At 39.0% G+C, this 23084-nt stretch overlaps 2 protein-coding genes across 3 annotated transcripts in view; both read left to right on the forward strand.

Moving 5' to 3' along the window:
- Positions 1–14600, forward strand: part of LOC149180462 (uncharacterized) — a 28560-nt gene extending 13960 nt beyond the window's left edge. Inside the window, exons 2-3 of the mRNA XM_089417958.1 lie at positions 13797–13938; positions 14049–14600. Coding sequence (XP_089274084.1) covers positions 13797–13938; positions 14049–14397 — 491 coding nt within the window. The 3' untranslated portion in view covers positions 14398–14600. The remainder of the gene's footprint in view (positions 1–13796; positions 13939–14048) is intronic.
- Positions 1–23084, forward strand: part of LOC149180461 (uncharacterized) — a 355125-nt gene that overhangs the window by 308245 nt on the left and 23796 nt on the right. The gene's annotated exons all lie outside the window — the stretch shown is intronic.

Raw genomic sequence — 23084 nt, forward strand, 5'->3', positions numbered from 1 at the left:
GATAAAGTGGTACCTGATATCAATATGCTTGGATCGGTCGTGGAACACAGGATTCTCAGTCATACGAATCCCACTCTGATTATCACAGAGTATTACAGTGGTATCTAGCACATGTTGGAACAGCTCACTAAAGAGCTTCCTCAACCAAACTGCTTCACAACAGGCCATACTAGCAGCAATGTATTCGGCCTCCGCGGTGCTCAAAGCCACCGACTTCTGCTTCCTGCTCATCCATGAGATCGAAGCAGAACCAAGATTGAAACAGCATCCAGATGTGCTCTTACGATCCACCACACTGCCAGCCCAATCGGCATCAGTATATCCCCGGAGTATCACACTCCCGGCAGTGTATCTCAACCCATGGTTTATCGTGCCCCGAAGATATCTCAAAAGATTCTTGGCACCAACCCAGTGAAAATGATGAGGCTCAACCATCTGTTGACTCAAAGTATTCACTGCAAAACATATGTCCGGACGGGTGTTCACTAAGAACATCAAAGCTCCTATGAGTTGACGATACTCAGTAGGAGTGGCCAAGATAGGCCCTGCAGCGCTGCCACTCAACTTCTTAAAGTTGAGTTCCATTGGTGTCGACACGGACTTACAGTCCACCATCCCAAATCTTTCCAGAAGCTTCACAATATACTTTCCTTGAGAAAGGAAAATCTCTCCAGGTCTCTGCCAGACCTCCAGGCCTAGGAAATAGTGCATCAGTCCTAGGTCTTTCATTTCGAACTCAGCAGCAAGCTCCCTCTTACATTGATGAATGAGAGGGTCATCACCTGTCAGGAAGAGGTCGTCCACATACAGCACTAGAATGAGAGGCTTTCCTTCCTCAACCTTAAAGTAAAGGTTTGGATCAGCATTGCTTCGAGTGAAGCCCAGCTTCATCAAGTAACTATCCATCCTCTCATACCAAGCTCTGGGTGCTTGCTTTAACCCATAGAGGGCTTTCTTCAACCTGCAGACATAAGTGTCTCGATCTTGAACTTCAAATCCCAGAGGTTGTTCTACATACACCTCTTCCTTTATTGCACCATGCAGAAAAGCGGTCTTGACATCCATCTGATGAAGACTCCATCCTTGCGTAGCAGCAAGGGCTATGATGGATCGGATGGTGGTATATCGAGCCACAAGTGCAAATATATCGTCATAGTCAATTCCTTCCTTTTGAAAGAAGCCACGGGCAACAAATCTTGCCTTAAACTTTTCAGCACTCCCATCAGATCCATGTTTAATCTTGTAGAGCCATTTAGCGGTGACAACAGATTTGTCCTTTGGTCTCGGGACCACATCCCAGACATCATTCTTCATAATAGCCTCATATTCTTCATGCATAGCATCCTTCCAGACTTGATGCTTGATGGCTTCCTCAAAAGATCCAGGTTCAGATTGTATAATAGTACTCATGGCAGCTAGATACCCTTGGTATCTACACGGCTTCTTGCTTTCTCGGAATGTTCCCCTTGGGGCAGCATGACCCTCAGCATCTTCGAGGGTGTCCCTGAGCCATGATGGCCTTTTTCCTAGAGAAGGGGAAGGATCAATAGGGTCCATTGGCCCTTCAACATCAGGCATAGTCTCATCCTGGGGTTCTTCTAGATTTCCAGGTCTTTCTTCATGGTTTTCTTCAGATCTAGGAAGATCTACTACTTTCTTCAGGGAAGCATCTTCGTCAAAAGTGACATTATGGCTTATCTCTACTTCCCTTTGACCAGGTACTTAGACTCTATATGCCTTAGAAGTCTCACTGTAGCCCACAAACATTCCTTTCTTCCCAGTAGCATCCAGCTTACTTCTCTTTTCTTTCGGCACATGGAAATAGTCAGGACATCCAAAAATTCTAAAATGTGAGACATCAGGTTTCTTACCAGAGAAAACCTCTTCGGGAGTTTTGGAGTCCAAAGCGGAATGAGGGCATCGGTTTTGAATGTACACAGCAGTATTTGCAGCTTCTCCCCACAGAAACTTTGGAAGACCCTGGTCACATAGCATGGCACGGGCAGCTTCCACAATAGTCCTATTCTTGCGTTCAGCAACACCATTCTGCTCAGGAGTATATGCAGTGGTAGTCTCCCTCTTAATGCCAGCTTCTCTGCAAAAGTCTTTGAACTCATTTGACTCATATTCAGTACCATTGTCAGTCCTCAAAATCTTGTCTTCACAAGTATAGCGTATCTCCATGACTGTGCATAAGGTGTCAACATGACAGTGTATAGATGTATCCATGAACTGCATATAAATGTTGCCATGGCCTGCATATAAAAGATTCGAAGTCCTGTATATAATTTCCATGACCTATATATAAATTCCATGGCTGCGTATATGTTTCTCAATGTCCTGTGCATAAGTCTACTCCTTTACAGTGTTAAGGGCATCACGTGGCTACAATTTAGGGTTACGTAATGATGTCATCTTCACACTGAGATTGGCAGTTACAGGTCTCTCATGACTGCGGCTTCCTTCTATGACTCTGTTGATCTGTCTCCCATGACAGCATGAAGATGCCACTGTCTTCTTTTGCCTGCGGATATTTATGTCCTGCATAAGTGTCTCCATTGCATGCGAAGACTGCATCTATTCCTTCCTTACTGCGGCTTGATGGCATATATATTCCAGCGGTTATATATTCCTGCATATATATTCCTGCGTATATCATTGACTGCAGACAGCGTGGTGACTGCATACAACTATCCAGCATGAACATTGAGACTGCGTGGGTCATGAACAGGACTGCAAGTATATATGAACGAGTTCTTATATGAGTGCGTATACATGTGTGATTTCCAGTGGCTAAGATGACATGACAGCGTATGACTTTATTGTCATTTTCTCTATTCAGATGCTATGCGTATGACTGTATTGCTGTTTGCTTCATATACATATTTATTGTCAGCGTATACATGAACTCATACACAGTGTGTTGAACAGCGTATATATAATGCAATCATGACTACGTGTATATATATTGACTGCGAGTATGTATATATGTTGCCTGAGTGTGAAATCTGAGCGTGTAAATATCTTCTCTATCGCTGTGTATATATATGATGCCATCGTATATATATATATATATATATATATATATATATATATATATAGATATCTGTGTTGTTTGCCTGCATATATAAATATATTGCAGCGTTGTATCATAGCCTGCGTATGGCCAGCGTTGATGTGTTCCACGTACCTTTTAAATCACGCTGCCTGACTGCGTTGATGCCCACGTTATCCGACTGCGTTGATGCCCACACTGTCTCTTAAACAACGCTTTCACCTTGACTGCTGCCTTCACCCTTTGACTGCGGCCTTCATGTCCTGTGTATAGTATATACATAGTAAGCGTATCACTGCCAGCGTATATACCATGAGCGTACCATCCATCATTGCGTCCCATAATATATATGACTGTTCTTATAGCGAGGTGCAGTCAAACCCTTGGCCTCAGCTTCATGTGGAGATGACTGCGGCTCCATATATAACTGCGGTTAACTACGTTTCCATATATAACTGCGGCTCACTGCGGCTTCATATATGACTGCGGCTCTTCATAGCTCCGTTGCTTTTGACTGCGTATGCATTCTTCATTCACTGTGAGGGATCTCGACGGTGGTTTCATTACTGCGGCTGACTGTATCACTGCGGCTACCATGTTATGCATGCGGCTCTACCTGCGGTTCTTCCGTGCTTGTTATCACTGCGACTACATGCTATACCTTACAACATATTAGTGAAGCTAGAGACAAAGTCGTGACTATATTGGAGAGGAAACCATGTATTTCAGTGTCAGGACTACTGCGTCAAGGGATCACATATGACTGAGCTGAGATCTGTTATGTTGAGACTATAATATGCCGAGGAAACCATATTCGAACAGAGATCCATACCAATACATTACGCAGAGGAATCATACTAGAATACAAGATTAGTCTCACATCTAATTACATCACATAGAATTAGTGTCAATATCATTGCAGAGAATTAGGGCATGACTGAGCGTTTTGTACCAATGCGAGAGAATTATATATAGGCCTGTAGTTGCTACGTGAGAAATCTTGAGGAAAAGCGAGGAGAATATAGACCATGTGAGCTCTTGTCCTGTAATGAATGCGAGCTAGAATTCTAAACCATCAAAGAGAAGAACTCGAACCCATCTGAAATCTCAGAACCATCCATTTCCTGCGTATACATAACTCCAGCGTATGATTGCACAGCGTATGACTTCACAACTGCGTTCTCCGTTAGGGCATCATACTAGGCCGGCGTAATCTATGTGAATCTCCTTCTCCAAAAACCCAAGACGTGGAGAGGAGATCACTTGAAGTGAGTTTGTCTTCACCTCAGCTCCGATACCATGTTAAGTTTTGTAGATGTTCTATGCTAAGAGCAATTTCACTTTTCTCACAGCAATCATACAAGTAGATAAGCAAAATGCAGATAGAACATATAAGCAGATCTTACAGAAGACAAATCAGAAACAAGAAAAATGTATGTGTTCGTTTCGGCGGTCAACAGGATGCTTCAACCAGCAAAGTCTCCTTTGGTCAGCCAGCCCAGCATGTGTCACAACAACCCTCCAAGTAGCTCGTACTTTTAGGATGAGAGAGGAAGATGTGAGTTGTGTGTTGTTTAAATTCTCTCCAACTTTTCCTGTATATATATCCATCAATGAGGGTGTGTGACACATCTGTTGGGCATGTGAGCCTACATTACAAAACTGGCTGACCTAGCACATATAATTTATTAAGAATAATAAATTCAAAATATAAGTTCTGCTCATCGGATTAAGATTATTTTTATATGGATTTTACACCTCTCAGAAAGAGGAATCCAACAAAAATATTAGCCTCTTAATCTGAGCATCAGAACATGGAGTTTGGACCTAGTTGTCCAATTTTAACAACAATCCACTAAAAGCACATCGACCCCCTTTCTCCTAAGTTCTCCCATCAAATTTGCTTATAGCCAAAAATAACAAAATTGCCAAAAATTGATTTTCTCCTCACCTTGGGAAAATTATTAGGAAGGGACATTACATATATTACTATTGATGAATAGGTAGCTGATACTCTAGCGAAGCCTCTGTCCTGGGTGAAGTTTGTGTACTTCAGGGACAGGCTGGGACTTGTTGATACCTCTCTTAATGAGAGGGAGTGATGGCAATATAGCAAAGGATGGTCATTCTTCTTAGGTAAAGTATTTTGACCTGGATTGGGAAGAATGGTTCTCAAGACTCGCTCTCGCGAAAGAGTGGGTGCCTTTCAGTGCTTTGGCCCAGTCACTCGAAAGAGTGGGTGCCTTTTAGTGTTTTGGCCTGGTCACTTGAAAGAGTGGGTGCCTTTCAATGTTTTGGCCTGGTCACTCTAAAGGGTAGGTGCCTTTTAGTGTTTTGGCTCGATCACTCTATAAGATTGGGTGCGCTTTCAACATCAGGGTTGCTTACTTGTTGAGTGAGCCCATATAGCATCATGACCTGGAGTGAGGCCTACAAGTATGGCTTGGAATGGGGCCTGTGAAATTGGGACGTAGATGTCCCTTTGGGTTTGACCGTGGTGATGGCAAACCCTGTGGAGTGAGGATGCGGATGTCCTTTAGGGTTTGGACAAACCCATGAAGTTGGAATGTGGATGTTCCCTAAGGTTTGATCGTGGGGATGGAAAACCTGTACTAGTCTGTATACCATGAGGTTGAGGCGCTGACCAGATCATGGTGAGTAACTTATATTAATGTTGTAGCATAGGCTAGGTGTGCTAGCTTGGATAATGGTACCTAGTGTATATTGTGTGAGTACCATTGGTTAGAAGTGCTAAGCTAGGTTGTGGTACGTATTGGATGATGGTGATGCCAATGAAGGTCAAGAGTGCTTACCAATATGATGATGCTATCAATTAGTTGTAGCTAAGAGGGAGTGTTGAATATTGTAGCTATGGTTGGTATTCATAATGTCCATTTGTACTTGTAATAATTATACTTGTGATAAAAGAAAATTGTTTAAAGCATGTTCTTTATGCTTGTAGGAAAAGAAAATATTTATTGATTTGTATTCAAAAGAAAAAATGCTATAAGGCATGTTCTTCATGACCTTATCAAAAGGCGGAAAATGAAAATTTAAATTTGTATTCTAGACACCACAAGATGCCCAAGTCAACTTCCTAGTGATTAAGTTGGCCCTACCCAAGAGGCATCTATTCGATCCCTTTCAATGTGTATATATAGAGACCACTTATTCTCCACTCCAAGAGAAATTCTGACCTCATCTTCAAGTATATTTTGATCTAGCATAGCGAAGGGGATGAGGTAGAAGAAGGTCGAGTTGAAGGAGAAGAAGAAAGTTGGATTCAAGAGAAGACTCCTCGCACATGTGATCTTCTACTCCCTTACATGTGTGAATATTGCAGGTCTGAATTACTGTGGTAGAGTTTGGTTACAGGTATGAAATTCTAAGGAAAAGAGGAGGTTGAAATTCAGCCCTAGTGTAGACCTTGTGCGAGTCTATGGAGAAGTTGCTTGAGGTGATTTTGGTGAAGCTCGACTTGGCATCTTGAGGCATCTTGTGGTTTTCATCTTACTTGCCAGTTTGACTTTGATTTATCTCTTGTTGCATTGACTCTCTAAGGAAAAGGTTGGCTATGTTTTTCCCCAGGTGACATTTCCCAGGGTAAAATCTTGTTGTCTTCTTGTGCATTGTGATCTCTATTGTGCTATTGTCTTTGTGATTGAATTTCTGAATGTGTAATTCCTTAAGAATACATTGAAAGTGTTAAATAAACATCTACCTCATTGGAAGTAATTATCAAGTTTCAGAAATAACTGTTTGTATAGTTTGCACTCGAAAAATCAACATTTTGAAGAAGAAACCTACATGAAACAACCAAAAGGTTTTATAGTGAAGGGAGAGAAAGAGTTGGTTTACAAGTTGAAAAAGTCCATTTATGGGTTAAAACAATCTCCAAGAACGTGTTATCGAAACTTTGATAGTTATATATTCGGACTTGGTTTCTCAAGAAGCAAATATGACCACTGTGTGTATTCCAAGTTGGTGATCAATTTATTTAGGTGATCTTGTATGTTGATGACATTGTTGTTGATTAGAAACAATGAAGAAATCATCAAGGAGGTGAAAACTCAACTGTCTTCTAAATTTGATGTGAAATATCTTGGTGTTGCAAATTTTAGTTTGGACATGGAAATTAAAGGAGATCAAACAAACATGAAACATTGGTTGAAATAAGAGGAAATATGTTGAGATAGTATTTCAAAGGTTTAATATGCAGAAATGTAAATCGATCAAGGTCCCTATTCTTATAGGTGTAAAGTTATCCACAAATTAGTGTCCCAAGACATGGGAAGAGGAAGAGGACATGTTACCCACCAAAATTGCGTACCCCTAGGAGATCATTTCTCTTATTCATCTTCTTCCAATCGACAATTATCAACCCTTGACAGCCACCTTGTAGCCCATGTGATGTGCCACTTTATCTCCACCCCCTGCATCAGTTGTATGTTTCCTCGCTCCTTTGTCAAGAGCACATGTTAGAAGGTGGGAAATCCAACCCAAAAAATATGTTTTTCATTGTGCAATTCGCTGTTTATGCTTGTTTTTCATTTGGGCATTTTGGCTTGGATCATTGTATGACCTGGGAGAAGGAAGGTGCTTTGACAGTGGTGTTGTTCCCTCGTCTTAAATGGGAGGTTATTCATCAACCTTAGTTCCGGGAGGTCTCCCCTTTTATGCACGGTCCTATTTTCCCTCCACAAATTACGAGCCCTATTCACTATTTCCCTTCTTCGGGTCTACAGGATACTAGCACACCCCTACCCCTCGTCCACATGTCTGGGTCGGACCTGGAAATGTTGCCCCGGAGGTTGATGCTACTAAAAGAAACTTAAAAGCATATCATGGCCACAAGCAAGAAACAAAAGAAAAAGAAAATCATAAAATACAAAAGATGGTTGGGACACGTCATAAAACACATGGGCAAAAGCCAAGCAAGAGCTCTAACCCTTATCATTATGGCCATTACCCTGGTTCCTAGGGCCACTGATTCCCCCATCACATCATAAAAGGAACCAATGAACGTCCCGACCCTTGGTTGGCGATGAACTGCCCCAACTTTAAGGGGGTAATAACTATTATACATTATCCACAATATGCTCTCATTTCTTAAAGCTTCGAGCATTGATACAAAGAAAAATCAAGAAAAAGAAAAATGCAAATAAAGAGGGGTGGAAATTCAAAAGTTGAGGTAACTCATGCAACCATGATTGCGCCCTCCTCACATCCGTATACCCAATATCTGGACTTTCTCATTATTGCTACCCCATGGCCCATGGCATCTGGCTCCGAGACCCCCTTATCCCCATCCATACCATCATTATTGATATGCCACTTATTGATTGAAGGATGTACCAGGGGCATGTCTTTCCCTTAGGGGCTAGGAACATCTAATAGGGTCGCCTATTAGCCACTCCTACCTAGGGAGGTAACATTATTATGTGATCAAAACCCCAAATTTGAAAGAGAAGTTTGCCCTTGATTAACAAACTTGGTTCACATAGAGGAACTAATGGTTAATTGTACCTAATGGTGAAGATGTAACACTTGACATTATGTGTGGTTGGTAGGTGATTTCCATCATGATTAATTGTACCTAATGGTGAAGATGCAACACTAAACATTATGTGTGATTGGTAGGTGATTTCCATCATGGGCTGGGAAACTTAATTAGGGCCCAAGTCCACTAGAGGAGCATTATGACACCCTATAGGTGAAGTGTTGAGAGCCATGCAACTCTTATCACTTGCAAAGCATCATTCCATTCCATGGGCACCCACAACACCCTAGTAGTTTGCGCTTTGCCCCACATTATTTATGAGATGATGCACTTGGACCAACATGTCGCCAGCCAACTTAGCAGTGTATACAAGGTGTGGCAACTGATTTGAGGCCTAGATGAGGTTTTTCTCATCCCTTGAGACATGGGAGGGCTGTGACGATCTTCTAAGTCCTCAACATTTGGTGTAGTACACTTTCCTCACAAAGAGAGAGTATTACAGCTTTTTACCTTGTTTTTTTGGTTGGTTATCTCCAAAATGACATGTAGTGATTATAGATCACTTGTCTTGAGACTTGTGCAACGCTCATGGTAGATTGAAGTACACTATTTGACTGTAGCATCAGTTTGAATTAGGGCACAAGGCTAGGTTGTCTTAGGTGTTGTCTTATGATTATGCAGAAGACAATTGTAGGGGCACATGCATTCACCAATCATAGTACATCACTAGTGTTAGATGTTGCTTCACATTACTTATCTTAAAGTTATCTTTTGTTCTAATGTTAGATGGAGGGAATGAGTAAGATTTAACTTCTCCTAGGTAGGAGGTACATGCTTTTATGCATGATTAGCCTCTCCTAATGGGTGTACTTTCCTATATAGTTAGCTTACATAGGGAGACACATTGTTCTAGACATATGAGGGTTAGTTTTCTAATCTTATATTATAAGGTAGCTATTCATGTGGGACTGAGCATTGATCACTAGGAATCTTTTGGGTATGTTTTTTCTAATTTTCACACCGATAGGGATGGGTTATCTTCGTAACCTCTTTTCCTTCTTAGCTTATAATAGAAAGGTGAGGTTAATGTGTTCATTAATTCAATTTTGAGTGCATTGTTGTAGTGTCTTTTTTTCTAAGTTAATAAGAGAAACATAGATGTGTTTTTGGTACTCTAGATTCCACTATTTGTTGTTAGTGTTTTCAATTATTTTATGTTTGTAGATTAGCATATGTACTAATAGTTTTGTGATTTTTCAAATTTACCACTTTCTAGGATTTTAGGTTGTAGGTTTGCTTACAACATACTAAAATTTTAACTATATAACCCATGACGTTCCTATTAGAACAAGAGTACAAGGACAAGTGTTCCTAGGGCATGGTGTGTAGCCTAGGAAAGAGTGTCCTAATTTGACCCCCTTTACATAAATTTATTGGAAATAAAGTTAAAGTGAATTTATAAGTCATAAAGTGGCTTGATAAACATAAAGTCATAAAGTACCTATTGAGTAATTAATGAAAAGGGGATTGTTGCCACAAAATCTAGCAGGCCTTAGGAAGGGAAACCCTACAAGGTGTAAATTGGACCAAGAAGCAACAATGGGGTAGTGGCCCACTATTACCACAGCCAAAATCCCTTGCTCTTCACAAACTTTCACTAATGGGAGGAGTCTTGGTAAGAAAGAGATCACTTATGATTGATGTTCGAAGGTTAATGTGTAAGATGACCTCACTAGAAGCTCATCAAGAAAGGCACAGTTTAGGTTCAAGGCTCCACAAGGAGACAATTCACATTCTATGAAGAGACCTAGGAAAGAAGGCGAGAGACCTAGGATTTGATGAATTTGATGAGTGGTGAGGTTTCCAAAGGTCAAGGCATAGGGAAATTGTTTCCAACAATGTGTACTAGCAACGCCAAGGCTCGTGAAACCTTCAAGAAAGCCCTTAAGTTGAAGGCAAACTAGGGTTTCCTCTTAGGCAAACAAATAGGGCAAGAAAGTTTATGGATGAAATTGAAGTGGATGCCCACGAAAATGATAGATTTTGTGGCAAATATTATCTGCTTGATGTTTAGGCTCTCTAATCACCAAAACTCTACTTGCCAAGGGATTTGTAGCAAACCCTAATTTCCTAGCTTGGCCTTGAAAGTGTTGAATTAACTTTTAAGAGAGAGAGAAAATGAATAAAAGTAAGATGTGATCACCAACAAAATGGACTAGTTCCTTGTTCTTGGGGAGTTTGGAGTCCTCAATGTGTTAGATTAGCCGAAGAGCTTAGAAGGAGGCCAAAATTTTGATGCCCTAGCAAGCAAATTTCCAACAATTACCTATACAATGGAAGATGGATTTTTCATGGGAGAGCTACCAAGAGTTCACCACTAAGGGTATTCATTTACACATTATTTAAGAGTAATGCATGCAATAGATCATCTAGATTGGTATTTAATAAGTATTCAACAAATTAGGGCACAATTGCAACTGCTAGAATCAACAAAATTTCATACATTAGACATGTAAGAAATTGTCCACGAGGTTTTGGATAGACAGTGATCGGGTGTGCTATTAAGGGACTCCTAGATGTTAACTTAGCAGTTCATTTCCCCACCCTATTTGGGTGTTATTTTTGGATATGACCATGATCTAGCCTCAATGTTGCCGAATTTACAAAAAAAGAGACATGTAAGAAATTAATTTTCAACATCTAGATACACTTACAAGATAACATGGAAAAGAATCCACTCCATTCATCCAAAGAATAGCTCCAAATGTCAAAGTGCATTAAGATACTCCAAATTCTCCTCAAAGACACAACTCTGAATTCAACTCAAGAGACCGAAATCAGTGTCACACTAATCGGGATTTTTTTTGGCCGATTTTTTTCGAAAAAATTGCGATTTTTACGCAAAAAATCGCCAAGGTGTCGGGCAACGCGTGTTTAATAGGAAAAAACCGATTTTTTTTTGTTCATGTCAACGACAGAGTGCGTTGTGGAGCTTGGAGCATTGGAGAAATAGAGGGTTGGAGATTTTGGAGCTAAATCAAGTACCTGGAGGATTAAATCAATCAGGACACTAAGGAGGAGAGTCTAAAACTGGTATGGGCACCATAGTTTTGTGTTTTCATTGTTTTGTAACTTTGTTTTTGTTTTTTTTTCATTTTTTTGGTTGGGTTTGGAAGGGGGTTTTGTCCATTGTAATTTTTTTTAGTTATTTTGGTTGGGTTTGGAAGGGGCCCATGGGGTTTTTGACATTTGTCCAATGTATTTTTTGTTTTTTGTTTTTTTGGTTGGGTTTCGAATAGGGTTTCTTAAATTGTATGTAATTTTTTTTTAGTTTTTTGTAAAATGTAAATAGTAAAATACTAAATTGTAAGTTTGTAACCTGTAAATACTAAATTGTAATCCTTATTTTCCCATAGGTTCACTGAAACACCATTCAAGTTTTCAACTTCAAAGTTCAAAACCAAACATGCCAAGGAAATTGGACCCTTTCTGGGAATTTGGTGAACCTGATGCTCCGAATGATAGAATGAATTTGTCTTGCAAGTTGTGTGGGCACCGTATGTCTAGAGGGGTGTATAGATTGAAATATCACATTGCACAAATCCCTGGATTTGATGTAGGGCTTTGCACAAATACAAATCCTGAACTCATCCGAAGAGCCATGAAAGCATTGGAAACTTTAAACCACACTAGAGAGGCCAAACAAGAAATGAAGAGGCAACTAAGAATGTCAGCTGAACAAGCAAGTGCCACTGGTTCTACTGCAGCATCAACCAACCCGGTAGTTGCCTCATCTCTTTTTGTTCTTCGAACCACACCTGGTTCACAATGATCTATCAGTTCAATGCTAAAAAAAACTAAAAAAGAACAAGCTAACAAATTGCTGGCAAAATTTCTCCTTTGGAGTGATATTCCTTTCAGCATTGTAAGGAATAATCCATTTTTCCAGCCTGCTCTTGATGCTATTTTAACTGTTGGCCCAGGGTACAAAATACCTTCTTATCATGACATGAGAGGCCGGATTCTTCAAAATGAAAATCTTGACTGCACCAAAAGATTGGAGGATTTTAGGGAATCATGGGCACAAACAGGTTGCATTGTGATGTCAGATGGTTGGATTGACCAAAAAGGGAAAACCCTTATAAACTTCTTGGTTAGTTGTCCTAAGGGGACTATGTTTATCAAATTTGTTGATGCATCTACACAAATCAAAGATGCATGAACTTTATGTGATTTGCTGGATGTGTTTATTTTGGAGGTGGGTGCAGAAAATGTTGTCCAAGTCATAACGAACAATGCTGCAAATTATGTTGCTGCTGACAGGATGCTTATGGACAGGCATCCTACTTTATTTTGGACACCTTGTGTTGCACACTGTATTGATTTGATGTTGGAGGACATAGGGAAAATTCCCTTTGTCAAAGATATTGTTGAGTTATCCAAAAGCATTACAAAATTTATATATAACCATACATCTGTGCTTAGCTTGATGAGAAGATTCACCAACAACAAAGAGTTGGTGCGCCCCGCCATTACATGGTTTGCCACCAGTTTCATATCTCTTCAATCCCTCTTGAATTCTATGTGGGATGTGAAGAGAATGTTTCTTTTAGAGGAGTGGCATGCTTTGTCAATGAGCTGCAAACTAGAGGGAGAGGATGTATGAGGCTGTATGCAGACTAGTTTCATACTAGGAAGACTTCTGGCCAAGAGTGCAGGAGGTGTGCGTCGTTACTGAACCTTTGGTAAAAGTTCTTCGGTTAGTTGATGGTGAGAAGCCCACAATGGGCTATTTGTATGAGGCCATGGACAGGGCCAAAGAAGCCATTCGGGCCTACTATGATGATAAGGGAGATGAGGGGTTTCAGAGACAACTCCTCCTATGGGGAGTGATTGATGAACGATGAAACAACACACTCCATCGTCCCATTCATGCTGCTGGGATTTTCCTGAACCCCACATTTTCTTATGCATGTGGGTTCGTATTTGATGTTGAGATCATGGATGGATTCTTAACCTGTGTCTAGAGGATGGTGCGATCTTCAATAGAACGTATAGAAATCTCTAAAGAAATTGAGACATATAGGATGGCAGGTGGCACATTTGGCTTTGAGATGGCTGTGACTGATAGGACGATTAAAATGCGAGGTATTTTTTAGTTTGTTTCAAATTTCATTGTCTCTTCAAATTCCATTTTTTTTCTTATGTTTATTTAAAATTTTATTTGTAATTTTGTTGTAGATGCATGGTGGAGAATGTATGGTGCCAGGGTACCCCTTCTGCAAAAACTTGCCATTCGGATCCTCAGCCAAACATGTAGCTCCTCAGGATGTGAGCGCAACTGGAGTGTATTTGAAAAAATACACAATAAGAAGCGCAACAGGTTAACACTTAAAAATTTAAAATATTGCAAATTTCCAAATAAATTTTTGAATTCATTAAACAATATTTTTTTTATAATTATTAATTTATTATTTCATGATCTTTGTACAGGTTGGAGTCCCAGCGACTTAATGACATGGTCTACGTCTACTACAATCTTCGATTGTGGGTGAGGCAACTTGAGAGGACACTTGATATGGAGGCCATCTCATTGGATGGGATTGACACCACTACTGCATGGAGGGTTGAGTTTGAGAAGCCTCTCATGGAGTCTGTTGATGATTGGTTAGTGCAAGATGTAGTGGAGGGGGAGGAGGAGGAGGAGGAGGAGCAAGAAGAGTTGGAGCAACAGGAGGAGGAGGTGAGACCACTTGCTTGGGGTACCCCTACCACCGATAGAGGACATGGTCTACCTCATATAGCTCCTACTCCTAGTTCTTCAGGTTCTAGAGCACATTAGACTCCACTGCCAATTCCACCAGCACCAGCATCTACATCTAGAAGGAAAGGGAAAGCTGTGGCATTTTCTCGCAAGAGGGGCAGAGCAAATCAATAGTATTAGACTTTAGTTATTTTGTTCATTTCATTGTATATGACATTATGACTCATGATATGAGACAGAGATACATTATTATATTTTTTGTTGATATTTTGAGGCTGAGTTGGGACTCAGGAGTCAGGACTTACTATTCAAGACATGATTCACTGTTATGTGTGATTTTAGCACTAGAAATGATATTAAACATCTTATATATTAGTTCTTTTATCATATTTATGTGTCAATGTATTTATTTTATGTTGTAGATGGTTTAGATATTAAAAAAATTGAAAAAAATGAATATTTTTGTACCAAACGATTTTTTCCCGATTATTACCAATTTTTTCATGATTATTACGATTTTTTCCGATTTTTTCCCCGCGCCAAATTAATCCCGATAACGATTAGTGCAACATTGGCCAAAATATCTCAAGTGTGATGATGAGAAGTTACAATGACAAGTTCCTCTATTTATATGAGGCATATGAATGCCTAATTAGCCTACTAGCCCATGCAAATCATAAAATAATGGGAAAATACTAGTCTAGGTCACAAGTCGACCTAGTAGCCTTTGTGAAATAAAATAAATCTCCACAAGTGCAAGCTGAAATGCTGACATCATGCTAGTGGTTGTCTCCTTAGGGATTGCGTTGAGGACCTTTAATACCTTGACTTGTGTAGAAGCCCTCTAAATTCACCTTCTCGGGGTTGGACCCTTGATCTTTGTCAAAGTCATCTTGTGGATCCCAGTTTTGGGTTTGGGGCACAAAATGGGTCTCATGGGTCTCCTTGTGCTGAATATGCCTGATTTTGCTCCAACGTTGAGGGCACTGAAGATGGTGCTAGCCCTCCCATTTCTCAAGGTATGAGACAAACGTTATTTAGGCCCTGTATCAATTTCTTAACCTTGTAGTACTACTAAGCCAACTGGGGACATGTTGGTCTAGGTGCATCATCCCATAAATGATATAGGGCAAAGTGCAGGAGCTATGTGGGTGTTAAAGGTGCCCATGGATATAAATGATGCTCTACAATTGTTTGGATGCCCATGGTTCTCAACGCATCACCTATGGGTGTCGATATGTCCCTTTATAGGACCTAGAGCCCCGTTAAGTTGCCCGAACCTATAGATGGAACCACTTGCCAATTACACATAACTAGTGTTGCGACTTTCACCATTAGGTACATTAATCATTATTGCATCTAAGTGAACCAAGCTTAAACGAAATCGACAAATTAACACTTCATATAAGGATTTTCTTCCAAAATTGGGGCCTTAGTCACATAATGGTGTTACCTCCCTAGGTAGGAGTCCTTAATAGACAATCCTATTAGGTGTTCTCAACCCCCAAGGGGAGGTGAGATATCATTGGTCCATTGTTCAATCAATAGGTGCCATGTGAATAATGATGGAATAAAGGGGAAAAGACATTATGGCCAAGTGCCATGGTCCAAGGGATTGGATGTGATGGAGTACTTCATCCTGGGTGTATAGATGTGAGGATGGAGCGATCATGGATGCATGTGTTACCTTGGCCTTTGTTTTTCCACCCCTCGAAATGCCTTTTACTTCCTTTTTTTTATTCTTGTTTGTATTACTGCGTATAGCTCAAGGAAAGAGAGCATGCTTTGCATGATGTATAACAATTAATTACCCCTTTAGGATGGGGCATTTCATTGCCCATTAGGATGTGTGGGTGCCAAATCCCAATGAGCCAACAATCAGTTGAACTCAAAGAATGGAAGTGGAATAGGGACTTGCAATGTACGATGGAGAGTGGTAAGTATGGAATAGGGAGAGATGGAGCTATGCTATCTCAATCATGGCTTCCCAAGTAGTGCCCCTACTATACCCATTAGGCCATTAGGGGAGGTTCCATTCGACCAAGGTTACTTGGGAGCGAGAGCGAAAGCAGAAAATGACATTTTCAAAAGCTCCTTGTTCGGGAGAGAATTTGTATATAATATATATTTTTATATATTGTGATGAATACATGTCAACAAAAGCATGTAGAATGATGAATAAAATTTAAAAAGCATAAAAACATGGATTGACCCATATAACATCAATCATCTAGAAGTCGTAATCTTCATCGATCACGTCCACAAGTTAGTAACATACATGAAATGAAATATTTCAACTTTTAACTTTCACGAAGCATCATATTCATAATTCATTACCAATGAGTTATAATTGCCAACTTCAAACTTCAAACTTAAATTGTCATATATCGTTTACAAAAAATATGATAATAAATATGAAAGAGTCAATAGTTATAAAAAGTATTAGAAACTAGAAAAGACAGGTAAATCTATTATCTATTGCTAATGCTTGGGCCTCTTGCCATGATAAATGTCTAATTTCTGAGAAAGTTGTGGTGGTCTTCTAGGAGTCTCCTCCCGCATAGTTGCACGACCAGAACCAGAAGGGAATGCCCTCCACGTGAGGATGTAGATGGAGGCGGCGACAACAAAGGAATAGTTGTTGGAACTCGAGCACTGCTACTAGATGGTGGGAGTGGAATGGCTATTGTTGCTTTCATCATCATCTTTTAAAAGTTCTGCTTCCAATTCTTGTAGATGTATAGTGCCATCCTCCAAATTATTGTCCTCTGGGGTGTTGTCCCAAGTTTTATATGATGTATCCTCATAAGCCCGATCATAATAATGACTCAACAAGCTCAAGTTGTAGTGCACATAAACCAAGATTTTTGCCCGGTTTTCATTGAATCTATTTCTTTTCACATTATGGATGAAGCTGTAAGTGCTCCAACACCTCTTTGCAGAAGAAGTGTTTACAACCTGTGAGAACACTATTTTTACCTATTTTGGCAAAAGTCCCTGGCTGCCATATGCTTCCCTTCATGTGATAGCATCAAATCTGTCTCTATCTTCCATTGCATGCAAAGCACCAAATGGAGCAGTGCAGTTGAAGTATATGCCTAATTCAAGACGCAGATTAGCACACTCCTTGTCAGGGACCAACTTGTCTAATGCTTCCATATATCCTTTAGATACCTCTGGATCTGTATGGAGTTTGATCCTAACGCCACCCCCAGGTGCAGGTTGACCCAACCAAGATGGGGAGTAGTATTTTAGCATAAGGATATACGCCAAGGCATGTAGTGGAATATTGATGTTATTCCATGTGCGCACACACAATTGTGAATCATTGTATACAAGTTGGGATCTTTTTCCTGAACATTATCTTTTATTTGCCTCAACATGCTATCCATCTGCTCATACACCTGCCGAGTCACTAGTTTATTTGTATATGCACAACAAAGCATGCTATAAATGGGCTTGGTGAATCGCAAAACTTCCCTCACTCGTGCCCAAAACGGACCATCAAGAGTTGCCTCGTCCACCTGTTCAAAATCTTCCCTGTCAATTGCGGTTGGAGCCCTGTCCTTTGCTATTTGCTAGTGTTGATTTGATACCATGCTAGCCAATGACTCTCTTACCTTGAAAAGGCACTTGAAGGTGAGGTTATAACTAGCAAATCTAGTCTTCGCAATCTTCAACAGCTCTAAACTTGAGTGATTGTGGAAAAGCCCATGGGTATTGCTATGATTGGTAATAAATTTTATTGTTCTCTTGCCTCTCTTGTACAAATCACCAATCCATCTATATTGAGGTTTGTTTTTAATAACATCATGCATCAAAAGGTTCATTGTGTGAACCAAACACCTATACCAAAATATGTTGGGTATCTATCCTCAATAATTGCTTCGGCTGCCTTACAATTAGAAGCATTATCAATGATGATTTGGATGATATTGTATGGCCCAATATGTTCAATTGTTTCAAGTAATGGTTCTGCAAGGTTGATGGCGGTCTTGAACTTTTTTGAGTAATCATATGTTGAAAGGAAGATTGCACCATTAATAGACACATCAAGAACACTTATCAATGGCTTGCCTTTTACATTTTCCATCCATCAGATACAATGGATACCCCATGCTCATTCCAAGAATTTGTCATTTTACCCAAACAATGTGCTATTTTTTCTTTTTCATGATCAAGTCCCACGATTCTAGCCTTGTCATACCCAACGCTCTTGTATCCTTTGGGAGCATCATTAATGGCAGAAACCATTTCATTCCTATAAGATGAGCAAAAAACATTGAATGGTATCCCACATGCATAGACAAACCAATAAATTTTTGAATCCACATCATTCCTACACCCTTCGTCAAAGAAATCTGATATGGTTCTATGTCATAAAGGGATGTTTGTTCTTGTGCCTCCATATCCACTTCCATGGGAGGATGCTGATGGAGTTCTTTTTGCATGTGATTGTGGGCTATCATGTTCAAAGACACCCCTTGATCTTTTAGATCTGTATTGGGCTTCCTCCTCTTCCCTTATGTATTTGGCTCTTTGTGGTGCTGACACACTTAAACAAGTTCTGGTTCCTATTTGTTTATCTCCATCCCATAGCCTTTTCCCACAGAGATGCCTTTTGGCATGAGTGTACGAACCTTTGTAAGTGTTTTTGCAATTGAGGCATGTAAATTTAGTGGTTCCACTTGCTTTGCCTCCTTCAGGCCTAGAAACATATTTCCACAATGGGGTTTGGTCTAGTCTTGTTTTTGTGCCCTCATCATCTCCACTCTCCTCTTCCTCCTCACGAAGGTACTCCTCTCCAGGGTCTTAGGATGTTCTGACGCATAGGAAATAATTAAGCACAACTTGGTCTAGTGTATAGTTAGGAAAAGTGTGTTTCTTTAGTATGGACTTTTTGTAACTTACAATCCGACGGTCACGATATGTTCTAGACATGAAGTGATCCGACGATTCATTTTCTCCTCGGTATTATCGACACTTGATACATGGCTTAACACCCGATTGGTCCATGATCTCTATTTAAATAGCATGAAGAGTCATTTGTTAGGTGACCGGAGAGAAGCTTATGTAATTTTTTTTTTCTTTTACATTAATAAATTGCTTGAAGTGGCCGCGTTGGCTCAAGCCGTGGACTATTTCCCTCTGAGGGTTTTAACCACATGAAGAACACTGGTGTACTGATCTGTGATTTGTTTGTGAGCGGTGTCCTTTGGTGTTCTATCTAAGAAACTTACCCTGTAAATTCCTACATGGTATGAGAGCTATTCGAGGGCCACATCAGTTGCTGATCCAAATCCGAAGCCGATACAATTGCATTCGACTGTCGTTTCCTAGATCTACTGTTTCTGACCGCTTTCGGGCCGAGATCACTGCTCTATTGTGTTAGGAGCATTTATTCCATTGAGGAACCCCTTTCGTTTCACGTGAAAAGATTTTTGGTAGCCTTAGCTATATCATTTTTAAGATCTGGAGGTATACAATTTTTATTTGCAGTTATAGTTATTTATCTCTCTGTTTATTTCGGTTTATAGTCCTCTATAATCTTTTTTTTGTTTACCGGGTCTATACCTTTCATTTCTATGTATGCTCTTTGCCCCGCGACTCTGTGTGATCTGGGCAAACCAGAAACAAAAAGAAATGATTTTTTTCATGCGTATGCTTTTTTCTGCCGCGCCTTAGTGTGATATCGGAAAATCCGAAACATTGAGAAAAATATTTAGTTTTCGGTCAAATCTAACTTAAGTCGTAAGACTTGGATTACTTTTGCTTGTTCGTTTTGGGTTGTTTGGTTTTTTTCGTTTTGTAGGCAAAAAAGAGTTTTTTCAAGTAAGCACGTACTCCAAAGCTTCTGTGAGCAAAAAAAAAACCCTTATTCTTTTCCAAAAATTACTAACCTTTTAAACCAGCTCACTTGGTTCAAATTTACTTTATTAGAATAGAGGTCTTGGGTTCAAGTCTTTCTTTTTGTTGAGTTACTTTTTCAAAAAGCACATGTAACTTATGTTTTAAAGATACTTTATGTAAAATTGTTCTTACCCATTATAAAAAGTGAGTCACTTATAATTCTAAAATCACTTTATCTTTTATTTAAGTTACAATTTAGTTGATAGTTCATAAAGTACCATTGTAAAAACGACTTTCACTTATTTATAGAAGTGGGTCACATAAAGTTTTTTTAAAAACTGAGCTAATCAGATTAAGTTTGGAGGGGGAGGGGGGCGGATTTTGTTTTTTAAATATAACATTATCATTCACTTCTCAATATTCACGTAGTTCGTCGACATCTTCAACAATTTTTTTTCAAAAAGCCATAACTTTTTCATTCGAGATCCGTTTTCAGAGCCGTTTTTTTTTTAATCGGCCTAATTTTTCGAGATCTTTCCATTAGAACACTTAGTTTCAGCATCTACAACTTCAGTTTATTTTAAAATGGAAAGTCCATGCGTAGTTATTCTTGACAGCACCAACTACTTCCAATGGTTATCTTGCATTGTGGATTTACTTAGAAGTAAAGGTCTTTATAGAATAGCCTCAGACCAAGAGTCTAAACCTAAAGATGAAGATAAGCAAGCCAAATGGGAAAATAAGCAAGATCAAACACGTGGGTTGATAGGGATGTTTATTTCTCTAGACCTTAGATTCCATATCGCAGAAATTGATACCCTCGATGAAGCAATGAAACAACTCAATAAAGTTTTTGGAATTAAAAATGAAATTAGAGCCCATCAACTCGAAAATGAGTTTCTTACATTGGACCCCAATAATTTCTCTTCTATTGAAGATTTTTTGTCCAAGTTCAAGACCCTTAGAATTCTCTTGGAAGGTGTTAAGGTTAAGAAAGAAGATGGTAGCCTTATCTATTCAATTCTTATTAAGTTAGGACCAACCTTCCCCTACAAATTTTGTCCAATGACCTAAGGAGAGGTTTATGTTTTTTTTAAATGCAGAAAAATTCAAAATCCCAGGGCAAATGCTAACTTCTATTTCATGCTAAGTTACTGGAAATGCCCCTCCCAACACCTAGAAACGTCATTCAGCGTTTAGGAAACCGAAATTGGTATGGTTTGTTGCTGAAACACCATTGAAACGTTTCCGAGCCATTTTGGTTTTTAGGAAATGTAGGATTTGAGTTTTGAAACGTTTCAGAGGTTTTTACATTTTTTTGGATCTATTTCCGAAAATCCGAAAACGTATCACAAAAAATCGTGATCCATTTCCCGAAACAAATCACTTGTAAAGGATGAAAATTGGGCACAACAAACTTTTTTTGCATGGGGAAATTTGGAAAAGTCATAGGGTTCGCTGGACTTGAACCTAAAGGTTCGAAATTTGGCGAATCTCAAAAAATTTGTAAAAATTCGTTTAAGTTTGTGAGGTTCAAGGACTAAGAAACATAGAGAAACCTTGGGCGAGCAGGTTATGGGATGTACAAAATTTTATGGTCGAGACCAAGTGACAACGACGACAGAATAAAAAAAAAACCCTCAACGAGCACATTATAGTATATAAAATTTGTTTTAAGTTCATTTAGTTCCAGGGCAAGTGGCACAAAAAGGCGAGTCGGTTATTGATTGAAAATAAAATCCCACGAATTTTTGTTACTAGGCTAAATTCACACTCAAGTTGTGGATCTAGGTTACAAGTTTAGTTGTGCATCTGCAAATAGTACAACAATACTTGTGAATTTGGGTTGCAGGTTGCATGTCAAGGTTAAAATCTCACAACTCTTTGGACTGAGGCGAAGCAGAGGAGCTACACGGCTACATTCTTTATTTTATTATTTCAACATATAAAAATATTTGTCCAACATGGAAAAGTACATTATAAATTTAGTATATTATATATGTCATAAATTAATATAATTTATATTTATAAAAAACTTATAAATTTATTGATATAATATATAATACTAGTTATATATATATATATATAGGAGTTTTGAGGTCTAACATGGGCCTCCTAAGGAAATATAAAATAATAGTGGAAATAATAAAATAAGATTAGGTTACATCATCAAATTTTAGAGGGAAAAAAAGGAAAAACTGTTTTTTTCGACTCATATTTTCAACTCATCTCCCTATGGGTTTATTCAAATTTAGAGTGGAAACACTCGTTGGATGCAGAATTTGATTCTTCATCCAAGGAGTACCCATTTTGCATACTTTTGATGGACCCTGCTACAAGAAAAATGAGAAATACATGAAAAAGCGTGATTGATTCCTCATCCAAGGAGTACCCATTTTGCATACTTTCAATGGACCTTGCTACACGAAAAATGAAAAATACATGAAAAATGTGATTTCAATCACGCTTTTTCATTTATTTCTCATTTTTCTTGTAGTATGGTCCATCGAAAGTATGCAACATGGGTACTCCTTGGATGAGAAATTAAATTTTGCATCCAACAAGTACTCGTGCTTGAAATTTGAGTAAACCCTTATGGAGATAAGTTGAAAATACGAGTTGAAAAAGTAGTTTTATTATATTATTATTTTTAATCTTTTACTTTTTTAGTCAAAAAATGGTGAATCATCCCCCATGGTTGACATCATCATCTTGAATGCTATTGGTTCTTATAAAGTTTATTTTGGCTGTACATTTTTCTTAGGAGGTCCATTTTAGACCTCAAAAATCCCCTCATGTGCATATATATATATATATATATATATATATATATATATATATATATATATATATATATATATATATATATATATATATATATATATATATATCTTCCTTCAAAAGCATTTGTAACA

This window comes from Pinus tabuliformis, chromosome 3_2 (genome assembly GCF_031772625.1).
Source record: "Pinus tabuliformis cultivar Carrire ecotype Pingquan chromosome 3_2, CPIR1, whole genome shotgun sequence".
Lineage (NCBI taxonomy): Eukaryota > Viridiplantae > Streptophyta > Pinopsida > Pinales > Pinaceae > Pinus > Pinus tabuliformis.